We start from the raw sequence: 17,783 nt of genomic DNA on the forward strand, positions 1-17,783 counted from the left end.
CCATCTACAAATAATTAATTAGTGTAAAAGTATCTTCCAAATAATAGCTAGATTTTAGCTCTGTGTCAATATTCAAAATAATTTGGTTAAACATAACTATGTCTCAGTTTTCTTGCCTTTTCAGTCTGTTTTTATAACTGCATTTTTACTCATATTTGAAAGTTGTTTGTATTCCTTTCTGTGTGTGAAAGGAAAAGTACACAGAGCAAGGAAAAATTTTTAGGTGTGCTTAGGCTACAGTGCAGTTAGGTATATTGAGAGCTTTGTTGAATAGTTGGGGTAAACAACTGGGGGTGGTGGTTTTTTTCTATTAAATTCGTTGTAGTTAGCTTAGTATTTTACTATTGCATTTATCGTGTGTTACTATTCTGTTTGGATATATCATTTATTAACTTGATTTTTTTTTTAAATCTCATCTAGGTTATTCTGAGGTTATTCCAAAAATACCCCTCAACATGCCTGAAAACCCTGCGGCAGGTATGTGCTCTGAAAGTGATTGCTTTTGTGGGGCAGTGAGTAAGGAAGCTCCATTTCTAACCTGGACTCCTTTGTGGTGCAGATAAGCAGCAGGTGCTGCAGATTCTGGATCGTCTGCAAGCAAAACTGCATGAGAAAAGGGATTCCCAACACCAGGAAAACCTGGCTATTTTACGGAACACCCTCAGGAGCCCCTTGTTTAACCAGATCCTGACTCTCCAGCAATCCATCAAGCAACTGAAGGAACAAGTGAGTGTAAAATTACAGTTGTTGGTGCGATGATCACTATGGGCAGCATGGGACTTAAATCATGATGTGTAGGCGTGTGTTAACGAGGGCGCTCTTGTTAATAAGCTGTAACATGGTGTGAGTGAACGTTGGGCTTTTTTTTCTTTTGTGAAGCTGATATCAACAGTCGCTGCTGAAATGAGAAGTGGTTTTGCAACAAACAGGCCAAAGGGCAATGTGCTTTGAAAGGAATGCAGGAGAGGCAGGTGTTGGGAACCACATCGATCAGAAAAAAGCATCTGTGAAAGACATCAGCTCCAGTACTTTGAGTTCTGGACAGTGTTGGACTGGGATCCTTTGTTTTCCAGAGAAGCTAAATACGTTTATCAGCTCACTGGCAGCATCTTTCCTCTTTAAAAGACATCATTGCTTCAGTTCCTGTTAATTTGTACGAGAATGGTTAACCTGCTTTGGGAAAGAAAGTCTAGAAAACCCCTCCTAAAGATTTGCCAAGCTCCGATGCAGACCTACCCAAGCTAGTTTTAAAATTACTTGGCTTCAGCAGCAGTCAGAACTTATGTAGTTTGGTTCATAATGCCAGCTGACATTTAGGTTTTGTGGACATGGGCATCCATGACACATCTGCATGAACAGATCTCGCCCTGCAGTTAACTTAAAATCAGCAGCAAAAGCTCAAAGTCAGGGCCTGAGCAGCAGCAATCCCTGTCTTGGCTGCACCTGCCCAGCTGCAGATGTAGCGGGGTGGTGTTAGGGGGACAAGGCCACCTTGCTGTCATTGCCAAATGTGTTTCACATATTCCTCCCTGGATGGCTTGGTGATGGCTGTGACATTCATTATCCGTCCTTGCCATATTCCAATACGTTCTGCATCTCTTCCTTCCAGAGCTTGAATGCGTGTCTGCATACTATTAAAAAATGTATAAAAATACAAGTATATTTAAGATGTGACTGTGACAGAGTGGATGTTACATCCAGATTGTTAGGAATTCGCATATCTAGAAAATTTAGGTTTTCTTGAAATTCTATTTAAGGATGGGCAGTTTCATTCAGGATGAGATTTTCCAGTTTATTATATCACACTTGGAATATTTCTGCATTTCTTCATTATCAGTCAGGACTAGAACTGCAAGTTCTAGCAGTGATAGCATGTTCAGTGTTAGCTAGTTTGTACCAAGGCTCTCTCTGGGGAAGGGATAATACAGACCAGGCCTTGGGCTCCTGAGTGACTCTTGGAGTATTTGGATTTTTGTGCCAAAATTTTATACTGATTTGCCTGACAATTGCAACAGGGCTTGAGTGCCTCTTTAACGTTTGCTGCTTTTGCATGTGTTGTTTCTGAAATATCAGAGTGAAAAGAGGATAACAGGCATAGGCAGGGAAGACGCATGAAAGAAACGAAGAAAAAAGTGGAGTAGAAACACAGCTGGAACACTCAGAGAACTTTCCTTCTGAAAAACAGTTTAAATTTAATATAATAGCTTGGTTGTAGCTTAAATTTTAACGCTGCCTAATTTATACAGGTGCGTGTATTTGTGTGAATAGGCATATATGAACATGTGTACACTTGTTTCTTTGGCAGTCTGCACACAGCATGGTATATGTGGAAATCCCTTCTTTTGTTTTTTATAGTTTTCCCACATCTTTGTTCATTTTTAACAGCTCAATTACATGCCTCCTGACCGCTCAGTAGATTTTGATTTTACTAAGAGAGGGCTGCTCGTGTTTGCTGACAAATCAGTCGCTGCTGGGACACCTTGCCTTTCACCTGGACCCAAAACACCTCCCTTCACTCCAAACCTGGGAGTTAATGAATTTAACATGATCATCCAACAAATGGCAAAGGTAAGGCTCTCCAAACTTATTTTGCTTTAGGAGTACATTTTCACAATGCTTTTTTGTTGTGTTTCTGGGAGAGTGGTGCCTCCTAACCAGTACAGAGTAGAAGTGTGCTGAGGAAAACTTTACCCTGTGGAAGATAAAGTCAGCAGTAGAAAGAAGTGGTTTGGTGGCTTGTTTTGTTTTTTTCTTTCTTTGCCAATTTTTTTTTGTCTTGCTTCCTGCCGCATGCCCCGACACAGTAAAGAAGTTTCAGTTGCCAGAAAAATGCTTTTGGTATTTGATGACACTTAGTTGAAAATGGACATTTTCAGCAGAAACTCGTTTTGATGGAGACACTTGTTTTATCAAGTATATTTTGAATTGGAAATGTGCCAGCTTTGTTAATACACGAGCAGTGTGAAGGATTAAAAGAAGTAGCACGTAATATTTTATTTAACTCTTCATTTAGTTTGGCTTAACTTTGCCATGTGGATTGTGAAAACTTGTGATTTAAAACTGTACAAATTCTATAACAATTCTATAAGAATTTGTACAGGTGCAGACATCCACACACGTGGGATTGGCATTTATACCACAAATGTATTGTTCTGTGTTACTCTGAACCATTTATTTAATTGGTTAGTCATGCCTTTCTGTATTAAGTAACTGTTGCTAATTGACTACCTTAATGTAGCTGTAATATTTTGAGCATAACTCCTCTCATTAGTATGTCATTAACTCATCAGATAAAAGATTTAGCAGTAAAGACTGCATGTTATTTTGGATAAAGCAGCTGTGATAGTAGTGCATTCTCTGAATAATATTTCCCAGTAAACAACCCCAGAAATCTTGTATTAAAACTGAAAAACAGGCAGTTGCAAAAGCAAACTTTTTTAACATTAAGTGTGAAGTTGCAGGGAGGGGAAGGAAATTAATTTCTCTATTTAAAAAATACAGTCTTTTGAATGCACACCTAAAATCAGCATTAAAAGCAAGGGGAACCAAAAGACAAGTAATTTAGTTCAGCTATGCAGCATTTCCAGAAATCCCAAATATATTGCTCTAGACAGCACTTCTTTCATAGTTCTCATCCAGTTTGGAATTCATCTCATAATGTGAATGAAGTGTGAAAGCAGCTCTTAAATTCCCTGAGGTTTCAGAACCTCAGAGTGCTTGCATATCCAATACGTTGCTATATTAAAAATAATAAATGGAGGAGCTTTTGTAGAAATAACATATTCAGTATTTTGCCTTTCTTTAGTCTTAGGAGGAGAATAATTCTTCCAGTGTTCATAAGTTTTAAACTGGCTCGTTCTATTGCATTAAAAATTAGTAAATAATTTTATTTTCTGTTTTATTAGGGAAGACAAATAGAATCAATAAAGATTGATAAACCTTCTGTTGGAGGTCTTGGATTTAGTGTGGTTGCTCTTAAAAATCCCAGCGTGGGAGAAGTTGGTATCTTTGTCAAGGAAGTCCAGCCAGGAAGCATAGCTGACAGGTGAGATCTTTATAATTGTGTTGGAAAATTGTACTTTCCATGGAGGGAAAAGTTACAACATTCACATTGAAAACTCCATCAGAATAACATGTTTATCTGGGTTATCTGGTGGGGTATTTTGGTGGTGGTATCTTGAATTCTGGCTTTTCAACTGAAGTGACTCATGTTTCGAGGATCAGATTTTCAGATGAGTTTTAAATATCTGAGCAATTCATAAATGGAATTTCCAGAAGTCATGACTCACTTTAGAGAATCTTGAGAACTGATTAAAATAAACAAAAGAAAACTCAGAAAAGAATACAAGGAAAATAAAAATTAGATTCCTTTTTAATTTTTATGCATTGTGTCCCTGAAAGATTTTACCCCCCCTTGTTCCTTTATTAATGTACCGCTGACAATGCCCTATTTATAGTTGGTTTTACTGTTTGTTTCCTGTGTAAATTTAGATCCACTTCTCCCGACAGATCCCTGCACAGATGTCATCATAGAATCAAGGCTTCAGGCAGTTTCTTCCTGTATTGTCTGTGGGTTTTCACCCAACAACAAAAGGCAGAGCAATCCTTTAAAAATAAAATGTGATTGTAAAACCACGAGAGTTGGCATGAGACAAATGCAGTGCTCGGAATTATGTTTCAAGAAAATGTGTCTAGATTTCAAGTCATTGGTGTCACTTTTTAAATAACACATGTCAGGAAGTGCCAACACAGGATGACAAAAAGAGTGGGGAGAGGTTGGAATGATAATGGCGATGGGCCCACAGAGAACACACCAGAGAACACTTAAAGAAAAGCATATTAAGGCTCTTTCAAAGTGGAGACAGATGGACTGATCCGGATGTCAAAAGGAGGGTGAATATCTCACTTTAGGATTTGATGACCTGCTGCTCACTTTCTTTGATGAGAGAATCTAAAATATGGTTAGTGCTCGAAGAAAGTGATTTCTGGGAAACATTTTAAACATGGCATGATAAAAAGGAAGTTTAAAATACCTTAGTTAAGATGTGCAGTTACATTGTTTGAGAGTTTATAAATTTCCCCAGCATGCTTCCCATTTTGCTTCTGAGACAAGATCTCCTGGAGATTTTTTTTGGATTCCTACAGAGCTTTGAAGGCAGTGTCTGTCTATGTAACAGTTTGGTCTCGTGCTCAGAATGAATATTTAATAAAGGAGATGAGTGATGGTTTCTCTCTTGTCACAAATCTAAATTCATCACTGGGATGAATTAACTGTGAAATTTACATTATGTCAAGGTAGCAACTGAACTGTGTATTGCTCAAAGAAAGTTTCATGTGTGAAGCTTGATACTATAAATTTTAAGTAAAATATAAGTATGCAGCTCATTTATCTTCAGATTAAATAATGATACAAAACAATATCAAAGCCTGAGTTGTGGATACTTAGAGATAGTAGCATGTAGTGCTAAACACAATGAAGAATAGTTCCTAGTTTATTGTTTAACTACAAAAATAATTTTTTTCTGCTTTGTAGTTCAATATTAACAAGAAAGGATGAGGGAATTTCAATTAATTTTGAGTAGAAGCAAAATAAAAAATTGAAGAGATTTTTGTACCATGATAAAGCTGGAACACAATGTGTCTGGGCGTTGCAGTTTACAGTGTGAATTGCATGTAGTTTGGAATTTGGTGAAGACATCCTAATAACCAGATTTTTAAAATATATAAACGTTTAACCTTGCACAACTATGTATTTTGCATGTTCGTATTTAAATTACATGAGCCCGATGTGAAAGTCACTCTGGTGCATTAAAAAATTGCTTTCAATGTTTTGTTAAGGGATCAAAGACTGAAGGAAAATGACCACATACTGGCCATTAATTGCACCCCATTGGATCAGAACATTTCCCATCAGCACGCCATTGCCCTCCTCCAGCAATCCACGGGATCCCTGCATCTGGTCGTGGCCAGGGAGCCAGTTCAAGGGAACAGCAGAACTTCAGCTGTCTTATTAAGTGATGTAAATCCACCTGAGACTGTGAGTTGTTGTAATACTGTCAAAATCAGATTTTGAACTGTGCTGGATATTTTGTTCATGTCTCTTAAGTGTTTGTGTTAGCAAGTTTTACATGCAGGGATTTTTTGCTTTAATCAGATTTTATATGTGATGACATTTCATTTAGACTCACCGTGCAGTAAGTGTGAGGCTTCCATTGCAAAGCTGCATGGAGCTGTTATAAAATAGATCCTGGGTTTTTATGGGATAGCAGAAGCTTTAATAGATCAACATATTCTTAGCAGCAGGGTCTGTTCAGCATAGGCTGGGTAAAACATTTTATGAGTATACTCAGCTGAAACCTACTTGAGCTCAGCAATTAAAGGTGCTCTGATTACATCTTAAAAGAGAGTAAAAGTAACCTGTCGTGAACACTGTTTGAAATATCCCTACCAATTTAAACTTACACTGCTCAAACAAAAAAGCCTTGTTTTTGTTTTAAAAAACAAACAGAAATTACCTGTAAAGAACCTCTCAGTCACTGTTTATTTATCAGGGGTTTATTTTATCTGCAAATTTCATTAATTGTGAACTCATTTTGTTTTCCTGACAAAGGAGAGCTTGTCACTGGGACAGGTAATAAATTAGGGCTGAACTTCCATCTGTGTTCTGCTGATATGTTCCATGTGGACCAAATTCCACTGAATTTGGTCAAACTGCACATCTAAATTCAGGGATTGCAATATTGGAATCTTAATTTATTATGCTAGTAGATTTTGATGGAAATCTGGGTAAAAGCAGTGCTTTTCCGTATTCTTAGTAATTATTTCCCTCATGATTATTACAGAGGTAGTGAAATCTGAAGGCTTTAGTGGATAATCAATATTGTTTATTGCACTGAAAATTTTAAAGAATTAAACTTTAACTGCTTTTTCATTGAAAGATCTGCACTGAACAGACTAACAAAATAAAATACAAATATATATCTCTACAGGGGGTCCTTAAATTTCTTTTATGATATTTAACTGGCTTTGGCAAAGATTTTCAGTATGCTAATAAATCCTTTATTCACAGAAGACTTAAATCTGCCTACTCTGCTCCATTTTGGTTTCTATGAGATATTAATCTGACAGAAACATTGGCTGGGTTTGAGTTGCTTAACAGCTTTGTTATTTTCAGATTGTCTTGTAGAACATAAGGTCATGGTACAGTGTAGCTTGGAAAATTTGCTTCCAATTCAGTATGGCAGAATATTGTGTTGTGCTATTAATTCAGTACTGGTGGTGTTTAGAGTAAGTGGAATAACAGAAATAAGAATTTGGGCAAGGCTAAGTGAAAACTAGGCCAGTGCAAGCTCCTTGCCCCTGTTTTTCCCTCTTGTTTATAGTGTTCTTGATTTATGAAAAACTGAAAGGATAGTTTTCATTTTGGCAGGAAAATCTCAAAATTGCTTTTTCCTAGTCAAGCTTTTTCCTAGTATCCTGTTATCCTGAAAGTGAAGGACAAACTTTGTGTTTAAAAACAGATGATAAATCCCACTGCGTATTTATAAGGAAATGGAGCTGAGTGAACAAAATCCCACAGATCTCCAATATGTGGGGTAGAGAGAGAAAATTGCTCTGATTAATTCTCGTCATTCACGTGAAAGTGAGAAACATTAATGATCGACTCAAATTAAAATCTCCTGTTTTTATTAATTGCAGATTCACTGGGGCCACATTGAAGACGTTGAGCTGATTAACGATGGTTCGGGATTAGGCTTTGGAATTGTAGGAGGAAAGTCAAGTGGAGTAGTTGTAAGAACGATTGTTCCTGGGGGATTAGCAGATCGGGTAATTTGTTATATTATGTCACTTCTTGTTTGATTGTAAAGTATAATTAACTGGTTTTGACAGTCTTAAAATAAACTAATACATTTAAACAAAAGGAAGCTGATAGCATCAAAGTCTGAATGCCAACATATACTTCATAAATAAATATGTTGAAGGTATGATTGAGGAGAAAGTCAGCACCTGATATAAATTAAGTTGTTTCTCAGACATGCTTTGGCTTTTGTAACATTGTTGAACATGCAGAAATTCTGAGAAGTTGTCTCATATTTTCAAAACTTTTTATATTTTCAGTTTTTGGTCAGTGTGGGGGAGGACAAATACACTGTAGAATTTGACAGCATCTACAGGGACAAACTCTCCAAATGAATTGTTAGGCAAGAGGATCTGTTCTATTGAAGTCATTGCATTACAAGATTTAGTTTAGGGATTGAAAATGTCCTGGTTGTAGTGGATTTCATTTCCAGGGGTTTTGATCCCTGCCTTGCAATCTGACCGGTTCAGGGAGACGCTTAGGTTTGATGCAAAGGCTTTTGGAGCTCCTGATACTTTTTGAAGTTGCACGGATACAGTTTTCAACCTTTGATTGCTCATGTTTAAAGACTCGATGCTAAGTGTTGCTGCATTTAAGAGCAGAACACTTGCAATAACAAAACAGATTTGGATTTTTTAAGTGAATTTGATCATAGTGAGTTACAATAGCTGAAGACTGGAACCCATACAGACAAAGAGAGAGGCTAGGGTACTTCCTCTAGTATAGGATGGAAATAAAAACTAGAAATTTGAAGAACTTTGCTGGACAATGTTGGCTTTTGCTTGACTGTATCCCCCTGAACCTGTTCTGTATAAACGAGTATTTCTTAATTGTTGTCTAACACCTGTTTTGCTGTAAGGAATGAAGTGTTTTGGCTACCAATGAAGCATGTAAGTTAAGAACTCACCACATCATTCTCAGTTGAATGAGGACATCGTTAAGAACATGTGAAATAATGATGCATATACACGTTAAAATTGGATGACTTTGTAAATGAGTTTAAGTTGGTTCTGGGAATAACTCTGTGATTACTGTATAAATCAATGCACTGAAGCTGGTGGAGCTGTGCTGATCAATACTAGCTGAGGATTTGGTCCTAGGAATGCTTGCTTATAATAGAAATTATGATATAGGTCATGAATCATAATTATCAGGTAAAAATGGTTTATATGTAGTCTTGTTAGCTTCACTGGATTTACTCACTCAAGTTGGAGTTATTCATATGAGAAAAGAATTGCCAGGCTAATATAGAAATACTAGGAAAAAGTCTAAAAAGTCCTAAATCAAAATGCTGTACTTTCATTCTAGCCCCTGTCCTGTGAGGATTGTTCTATGAAATAGCAATACATGACAATTTGTGAGATTATAAAACATTGTTGCTCTCTGTTTTCTCCTAAATGAGCAAAACAGTGGAAAAAACAGATCATGATTGTGCAAACAAGTCCTTGAATTATTTAGTATGTTGCCATGGTGGTCAGTTTGCTGGTGTTTTCTCACATGGGTTCTCATGGCCATGAAGATGCCATAAAGTTTCAGTTTTGTAAGGGAACAGATATTTTATATATAGCCTGGAAACATTTTTTCAATTTAATTTGTATTTGAAGGATGGGAGGCTCCGAACAGGAGATCACATCTTACAGATTGGAGGGACCAATGTGCGAGGAATGACAAGTGAGCAAGTTGCCCAAGTGCTGAGAAACTGTGGGAATTCTGTTAGGATGATTGTTGCAAGGGACCCCAAGTGTGAAGTCATGGAGGCTCCACCAGCTCCTGTGAGCTGGCCAGTCAGCACATTACCTTCCCTTCAAAATGGAAATGTAAGTACCTGCTGCTTCCTTATGACATTTTTAAGTATGTTTGTGGCTTGTGATCAGAAAGGAAAGAGAGAACAGAGTGTTCTTGAGACCTAAAGTACTACTTCTCTCTTGAGTTTCCAGATATCATGTGCTTGTATTTAAGTGGTCATTATTATAACCCTGCCTTCTATAATTTTTCCCTTTTTCCTGTATGTTATTAATACCTGTAATCTTGGGATTGGAATGACCAGCTTTACAGAATTTATTTCAGAGTCGATAATTTAATTACCAAGACCATAAACATTATCGATAAGTGGTACTTTTAGTTCTCCTTCTTAGCTCATTAAATTTTTGCTAATCAATCATTTGTAAGTGGATTTAAAACTGGACTCTGAATTTGCCTGCTCTGAAATCCAGAGCGCCACGGCCACACCAGAATTATTCAGCACAATCATCTTTTTATGAAACATAAGTGTAATGTTTTCATAGTCTACACTACTGTCTGTGATAGGAAATATATCTAAAAATTTTGAAACTTGTTTTAGCAAATCTTATCATGGTCATATCAAAGTCTCTTGTTTTTGAAGTCATTCTTTTCAGTTTTGAGTAATTAAAATCAACAAATGCTACACTAAGTGTACAGTAGGTCTCGAAACATAAACAAAGCTGTGCTTGTGTACCATCTGCTGCTACTGTGCTGCTTAGATTTAGGTGTAGAATCTGAGTAGCCTTTTCTTTCTTGTTTAGTTTCTTGAATGTGAGTGAAGAGAGGTATTTTTTTTTAAGCACTATTTTTAAAGGTCAGCGTAGAAGTCATATTATTATAAATGCACCTTCTTGCTTGCTGGGCTGCCAGTAGCTTTGTGTCTTGCATTTCTGGAAAACTGAAGCTGCCAGCTGAGTATTTTGGGTCCTTCTCGAGCTCCTCTTCTCCCAAGAGGGGTTGGTGTAGTACAAAATGTGAGTGGGAGAGAGATGGGAGGAGGGGATTTATGTAAGTAAGGTTGGAGTCTTAAAGGTGAGTTTGTCCAATACTCTGACAAAAAGCTTTCCAAGAGAATCAGCATTGTTACAAGACACTTCTTTTCTGCCTGGATCATATTTTCCAAGACCCATATTAGGGAAAAAATAACATGATCCTAGTTTTGTTTCCTCTGCGAAGTCCTATTTTTCTCTCTTCATGTTGTCGCTAATCAACCCCAAGCACTGTAGATGCTGCAGCCTTTCTACAATATTATTTCTTCTGGATGTATTTTCAGTGTCCTCCTTATGCCTCCTATGTAGTCTGGAGGGGAAAAAATAGTTTTGCAATTTTATCTACTTCTTTCTGGATGTCATCTCTTTTTTTCTGAACTAAATAGTGCCTTCATATGTAGATTTGAAGAAACTCCTTTTCCTGGTTCTAGGAGAGATTTGCTGAAGACAAGATTAGTGGCTAAACTGAATGTATTTATTAATTTAATGTTGATTTCAATGCTTCACCTTTCCACTTTGTCTGAAATTTTCTCTATAATCTAATTTATCTCTGATTTCAGAGTACTTTCACTAGCTGTGAGCTTTGGAATAGAAAATTTTTTCCTTTTTTTTGCAAACTAGCAGAAAGGCATTTTTAATAGATCATTGGTTATTTTCAGTTTTATATTAATATTTTATTTTCTTTAAACTTCTTATTTCTCTATTGTAGTAGAGAATAACTGAAGCTACCTACATCTGTGCATGGGCACAAGAAAACAGACTTCTCATCTGTAGTCTCCAAGATACTGGCAGCAATGTTAGCAGCCTACTTGTGCTGACTCTACTTAGGACTTTGCACTTTGATTTTTCCAAGCTCCCTTCTAATGTTTTGCATTAAAGCATTGACTCTGAGGAGCTTTTGATTGTCAAAACAGCAGGACTCTCAAGGCCATAGCTCCATTTCAGGTGTTTCTATAGGCTTGTTTACTCTATAGATAAGTGACAACGTCAAAACTTATCTTCATCTCCATCAGCCTCTTACGGAGCAAGGGAGTTGGGAGGCATTAAATGAGTTTAATGACTGTGCTAGTGGAGGGAGGTGTGTGTGATGACGAGATAGCTGTCCATTGATTTCTCTTTCATTGAAAAGTGCAATATGGCTATAACTCCGCCCTGCTTTTAATATGGGTCTGTCCAAAGCTGATACTTGGTAAGCATTTGATTAAACTTATCTTTTTCACTCCCTTAAGAAATGTTTTCTAGTTTCCCAGTCCTTTTTTTGCTGTTGGCAGTGACAGTATCCCCTCTTGATTTCATCACTTTAACAGGCCTTACTCTCATCATCTTCTTTTTGATCTCATTGGGCTGTACAATCTGATTACTGAAAACAAACAACTCTATGTATTTTAACTTATCCGTTGCAATCCCAGATTTATGTGCTTGATTGTTTTTCTCTTTGGTCTCACGAATGTCTTTACTGTTCCCTGTTTGAACTCTTGTCTTGCAGTTTAGATTTTTACTGGTCAGAGGAGAATTGCACAGACATCCTGAGGCAGCTTTGTAGGGACTTTACAAATGAATTTACATTGCATTTACAAAGGAATTATCTCCCTTTTCTGATAGGTCTTAAAAATGATTTTATCTGAATGCAAACTAATGAGGCTTTTGCGTCCCATTGCCATGGACAACCTGGAGGCTTCTGGTTCTCCTTGCGGCTTGATGGTGGTCAAACCTGAACAGAACCACAGCAAACATCAGGACTCACATTTTAAAGGGAGAGAAGAAATTCTGAGGGCATTCAGGATTTTTGTTGTCTTGAGGGATTGACTGGGAAGTTTGTTGTTACCAAGTGGAATCCAAAGGGAAATGTCCCCTGAGTAGTCTAATAAAAACCTTTCATTAAAATGTTTATATTATACCTCTGACAGCTATATGGATCAGGTATTGGGAAAAAATTTAAAAAGCAAACAAAGACTTTGGTGACACTTTATTTTCAGCAAATCTTGGTTATGTCTGTCTTACAAATAAAATCCCTCTTAAAACAGGAAAATCAAAATCACTGCTCACTTCCGAAGATCTTAATTAACCTGCAATATTGTAACGGTACTGCGAAATTACAAGATTTTTTTTTACTGTCTTATGCTTTATTTATAGGATAATATCAACCTTTTTGATACCTATGACGTTGAACTTGTAAAAAAGAATGGGCAAAGCCTGGGAATAACAATTGTTGGATATGCTGGCACATGTGATGTAGGTGAGTTCTACAGGATGTAGTACGTCTAGGACAGGGGCTTCTCAAATACCCTTTATTAACTATGGGGAAAATTAATAGCTCCTACCTGTGGTAGGATACGGGGACATGCAATCAGCTGGTTTTTTTCCCCTAAATCCTCTTTAAATTAGAGCTGTTAACTTGTCTTTCAGATATTGGTTGCACAAATGATAATATCTTTAAAATTGACCCAACTGAATATCTGGTTTTACACAAAGGGGTAGTGCTTTTTATCCCTCTCCTTCCTTGTGGGAGTCGAGGTAATTTGGGAACATGGTGCAGCTGGAGTTGCTCTCAAACGCTCTTTGTTCCCAGGAGATCCTCTTGTGTTGCCAGGCAGGAATCCCAGGCCAGTGCAGGGGGCTGGGGAGGGGCACATGTCAGGCAGTGGGAAAAGGTGAGTTTGAAGCACTGGTGGAGGGGTTTTGTAGAGCATAGACAAACCATGTTGGGCAGGTGTTTGATGAAGGTCAGTGTCCAGAAAAGGATGGATGGAGTGTGAAGATTTACCAGAATTAAAGATCAGTGTTTCTTATTTAGCATGAGTTGGTGGAAGTGTTAGTTTCGGGGTTTTTTACTGTTTTGTTTTGTTTTTATTTCCTTGTTCTAATTAGAATTAATAATCAAACGTCAGACATGACAAAGGACGGCTTTTCTGATTTCCATGTTTCTCTTTTTTTAAAAAAAGAAAAATCCTTCTTCATTAAGATTTAAAGTACTAAATTCTTTAGCTGTAAGATGATTGAAGTCCTGATCAAAGTCCTTAAGCACGTACTTTACTTTTAGCTTAGTTAGTCCTATTGAAATCAAATGCAGCATGGATTTAAGTGATTGTGGTTTAAAGCCTGGGTAAGCACAAGGATGAATCCATGGAGGAGGCAGTCTTTTGTGATCCATTTTAAGGGAAGAATTTTGAGGTCAGTGTACAGGTGGTTGTGTCAGTGCTGGTTTTTCCACCAGAGATCCTCAGTCATTTCATGTCAAGTTGTGTGAGTGGTAACATGCAAATATTGGTGGTTTACACAATCATCACTTTACGGAAAGAAGAATGTGTGAAAAAGGCTGGAATTAAAAATCTTAGTCAGAAAAGAAACAGATTAGGTTAATGCAGTGACTTCTTTCTGTCCTCTCCAGCAGAACCTTCAGGGATTTTTGTGAAAAATATAATACCTGGTAGTGCTGCTGACCACAATGGCCAAATTCATGTCCATGACAAAATTGTTGCTGTAAGTAAAATACTCTTCTTACATATTGCTGTAGAAGTAGTACTTCATTACACATCTCAGTGCTAAAAGAACAACGTAGTAGAGACTTTCAAAAATTAATTAAACCTCCTCTGCTTTGCAGAAGAAATAATTTGGTGGTTTGTATTTGTTTAGGTAGATTTATGACAGAAATGAGCTTTGGCTTGCTGTGGTTAAAGTATTATTTTATATTCAAAGAAGTAGTAAATAGTAGTTAACTATGAAAGAGGCAAGCATTTGGATTAAAGTGTTTCAGAGTGGAGAATCTTGGCTTTTGGCCTGCAGTATAGATGAGCAGCATTAACTTCCAATTGAATTGCATGTGATTTGCGTGAGGATGGTTAAGATTTTGCAAGATGTGGTACATTGTTTATGGTCCTTAACGGCTGTGGAGTGTGGATGCAATCAAGATGTTAATGGTCACAAATTAGGTTTAAAATCCCAAGCTTTATGTGTAGAAAAATGGGGAAAAAAAGTTGAATAACAGTGAATTGAATAATAGCCAATTTTGCATTCACAGTACAAGCAGGAATGAATTACACAGTCCTTTTGTTTTAAGAGATAATATTTATGGAGATATGAGTTTAAATTACTTTTAAAATGTGTGCTATGCCAGACCTTCCGAAGTCAGCTTCTCCTTTGTGAGAGCAAAATTTGATACAACATTTTATCTGCAGGAAAAGCTCCTATTGATGCATGATCTGACAGTGAGGTGAACAGAGTATTTTGGGTGTAAATTAAAATATCTGAAAATGTAAGAATTGGACTGTTCAGAATGGATTGAACAAACAGATGTGTATATAGACTTGTTTGGGGCATGTTAGAAATCTGTGAGAAAACAGTGATAATGAACTGAACAGAATTCCAGGTTGACTGCTCTGCTGGGGAGCTTCAATCCAGAGTCCTTGTCAAGACTGGTTTTTGTAAACAAAAAAAAAATCAAGGAAAATCTGTGCATATGTGTATCAGATTAGTAAATTCTGCTTTGTGGTTGCCCCATGAAGACAAGAAATTACTGTTTTGTTTCCTTTTAAAATGCATTTTGAAAATATTATCTCATTAGTGAATGTAACTGATTTAATGAGATTGTTTTGCAAATACTACTGTCTTGGGAGAATAACCCTATAATTCCTGCATAAAATAGTGTGGCTGATGCTTACAGTGTATGATACTACACTACATAGCCTAAGAATGGAAAACAATTACTACTCTTTGATACAATTTTCTTGTTTTAGGTTGATGGGGTTAATATACAGGATTATAGCAACCAAGAAGTGGTAGAGGTATTGAGGAACACAGGACAGACTGTACGTCTCACTTTACTTAGAAGGAAACCTTCCTCTACTATTTCTTCAGAAAGACCTTCAGATAGAGGTAATCCTTTTTTTCTCTTTTTTCTAGCAACTGATTTTATTTTTCACTCAATTTACAGTTACCTCATTTAACAATTCAGGACTAGATACAACGTGATCCTCGATTTTGTAAAAGCACACTGTAGAAAATGAGGTACTTCAGAAGGAATGGAAAGACAAAAAACCAAGAAATTCAGGAAAATTGAGTGCCTTCCCCCCCAGAATTAACGAGGTGTTGTTACTACTTCCTATATTTTGCAGCATATGATTTGGTTTTTTTTCATTTGTTCTCACAGTGCAGCCAACTGTTCCAGTCTTTGTGTCCCCTGCAGCTGTAGAGACTGAAATTAGTGTGGACACTAAGAATGAGGGAAAACAAGAACAGAAGGATAATCTTCAAAGTGAAAAGCAGCAGAGTCTACTTAAAGCAGGTAGATAGGATATCTTGCAGTGTCTTTTCTGAGCCTTGGGACTGTCTTTAATTCATTTTCAATACTGACGGGCTGTCATGGCTTATTCCATCTTCAACTTTTACCTTGTAATGCTTTTTATTCAGTTCCCTCAGAAGTAAAACTCTACTTGTTGGATCTATCGACTCTCCCACCTCACCCTGTCCCCACAATGTGCATTCTGTGTCATCATGGGGATCACTGATGAAGACACAGGATCACATAGGCCCTGTAGATATTCAGCTCCGCTCATAACTGGGTGCCAAGCCATTCATTAATGCTGTCTTTGGTCCCTGTGCTCCATCTGGTTTTCAGCCTATTTAGCCTATGTTTCCTCAGTTTCCAAATGGGAATGCTGATGTAAGTGGTGTCAAAAGCTTCAGTAAAGTTGAAGTGTGTTACACCTTCATCCACATTGCTGTCTTGCAGTCAGATTGGTCACTTACTTGGCAAACCTATATTGTCTGTTCCTGATTTGTTTTCTTTTCATTTGTGTCTTTGGAAGTGGATTCCAAGAAGTCTCTCATGATTGTGGGGCCTGTGATTCTCTGGATCTTCCTCCTTGTGTAAAATTTGCCCTTTTCCAGTCAATAGTAATCCCCTTTGTTTTGGGAGGGTTTTTTTAAGGTTATAGGCAGTGGAGGTGCAGCCCTTTCAGTACTCTGTAACAGATCTCATAGACTCTATAGAGCTGAAAGTTCAGTGAGTCCTCTTTCTAGTTCTGGTCCTGCTCTCATGACCTGAGGTGTCCTGCCAGCAGTCATCTGAGAGACAAGATTTGTTTATCCTCCTGTGCTGCCAGGGCCCTGAACCACAATGCTGGGTGAGCAGCATCAGGAGATGGAACTCCCAGGAGTTCATATTTGTTTCCTGATCCAGTGTTACCTCACTCATATCCATCTTAATAGTTGGACTCGATGATCTTAGGAGTCTTTTCCAACCTGAACGATTCTGAAATCTTCTTGTCCTCACAGGCCTTGGACTCTTGTGGACTATTTTCATAATATTCTTCTGGTTTCCTGTACAACATCCCTGATGCCCATTTGTTGCAGTTTCCTCTTCTGACACTGCAGTAACTTCATCAGAACTTGTGTCTTAGACATAAAGACCTGATAGCTGGAGTTCAAATTAGGCATATTTTTAACAACAAAGGCAAATGGACAATAGGGGCAGGTCACAAAGACTTGCTTTGGGTTTTAGCTGACTTGGGAATCAAGGTTGGAGGTCTTTCCAGAAGGCACGCTTCAGTTTCCCTACAGATTTCTGGGCTTTTCTACAGGAACTTCTGGGTGAATTTATACAGCTTGTGTTAAAGTGTGCATAAATTATCCTTATGCCTTGTAGTTTCTAAGATATGTAGATGTAATAGAGGATTCTAAATTACGGCTGTCAATGAATAACAATTTTGCTCTGATTGTTGAAGATCTGTCAGTATTAAAGACAACCTGGAAACAAGAGAAATGTAGCAGTTCCTGTATTCCATTCTGTTTTACTTTTCTGTCCAAGCCTTGTAACCAGACATCCTTTGTTGTGACTTTTGTGTGTTCCCAGAAGTAGGAAGCCAGAACAGAGGCGGTTGAGTAGCTGAGAGTTGAGGTTATCAAAGCATTGTTTTAGCTGTATGAGTAGGAAAGCACATATTGATTTGTAGTTACAATGGACTGATGACTTAAGGGCTGAGTAGGAGGACGTATTTAGGGGCAGAAGAGCCAGAAGGATTTAGACTTGCTGTGGCAGAGGCTGGAAAAGAGCAACACATGCTGTCCTGTATCACTTACATAGTCTTTTTTGACTGTGGAACTTCCTATGAATAAAGTATTTTCTTTTTCTACTGAAGTGAACAATATCTCTGTAA

General features: G+C 37.5%; 1 protein-coding gene across 9 annotated transcripts in view; it reads left to right on the forward strand.

Moving 5' to 3' along the window:
* Positions 1 to 269: 269 nt before the first annotated feature.
* PATJ (PATJ crumbs cell polarity complex component) overlaps positions 270 to 17,783 on the forward strand; it is a 139,884-nt gene continuing 122,370 nt past the window's right edge. For 3 of the 9 annotated variants that reach the window (XM_051796322.1, XM_051796362.1, XM_051796372.1), the window contains exons 1-11: positions 270 to 477; positions 560 to 726; positions 2,386 to 2,568; positions 3,906 to 4,045; positions 5,839 to 6,037; positions 7,699 to 7,827; positions 9,463 to 9,675; positions 12,763 to 12,865; positions 14,018 to 14,109; positions 15,363 to 15,501; positions 15,776 to 15,910. In XM_051796322.1, coding sequence (XP_051652282.1) covers positions 456 to 477; positions 560 to 726; positions 2,386 to 2,568; positions 3,906 to 4,045; positions 5,839 to 6,037; positions 7,699 to 7,827; positions 9,463 to 9,675; positions 12,763 to 12,865; positions 14,018 to 14,109; positions 15,363 to 15,501; positions 15,776 to 15,910 — 1,522 coding nt within the window. In that variant the 5' untranslated portion in view covers positions 270 to 455. Of the gene's footprint in view, positions 478 to 559; positions 727 to 2,385; positions 2,569 to 3,905; positions 4,046 to 5,838; positions 6,038 to 7,698; positions 7,828 to 9,462; positions 9,677 to 12,762; positions 12,866 to 14,017; positions 14,110 to 15,362; positions 15,502 to 15,775; positions 15,911 to 17,783 lie in introns of all 9 variants that reach the window. The other 6 variants (XM_051796330.1, XM_051796336.1, XM_051796308.1 and 3 more) reach the window with 6 other exon arrangements.

Source organism: Manacus candei, unplaced genomic scaffold, assembly GCF_025592945.1.
Source record: "Manacus candei isolate 608988 ecotype Guabito, Panama unplaced genomic scaffold, ASM2559294v1 h1tg000005l, whole genome shotgun sequence".
Taxonomy (NCBI): domain Eukaryota; kingdom Metazoa; phylum Chordata; class Aves; order Passeriformes; family Pipridae; genus Manacus; species Manacus candei.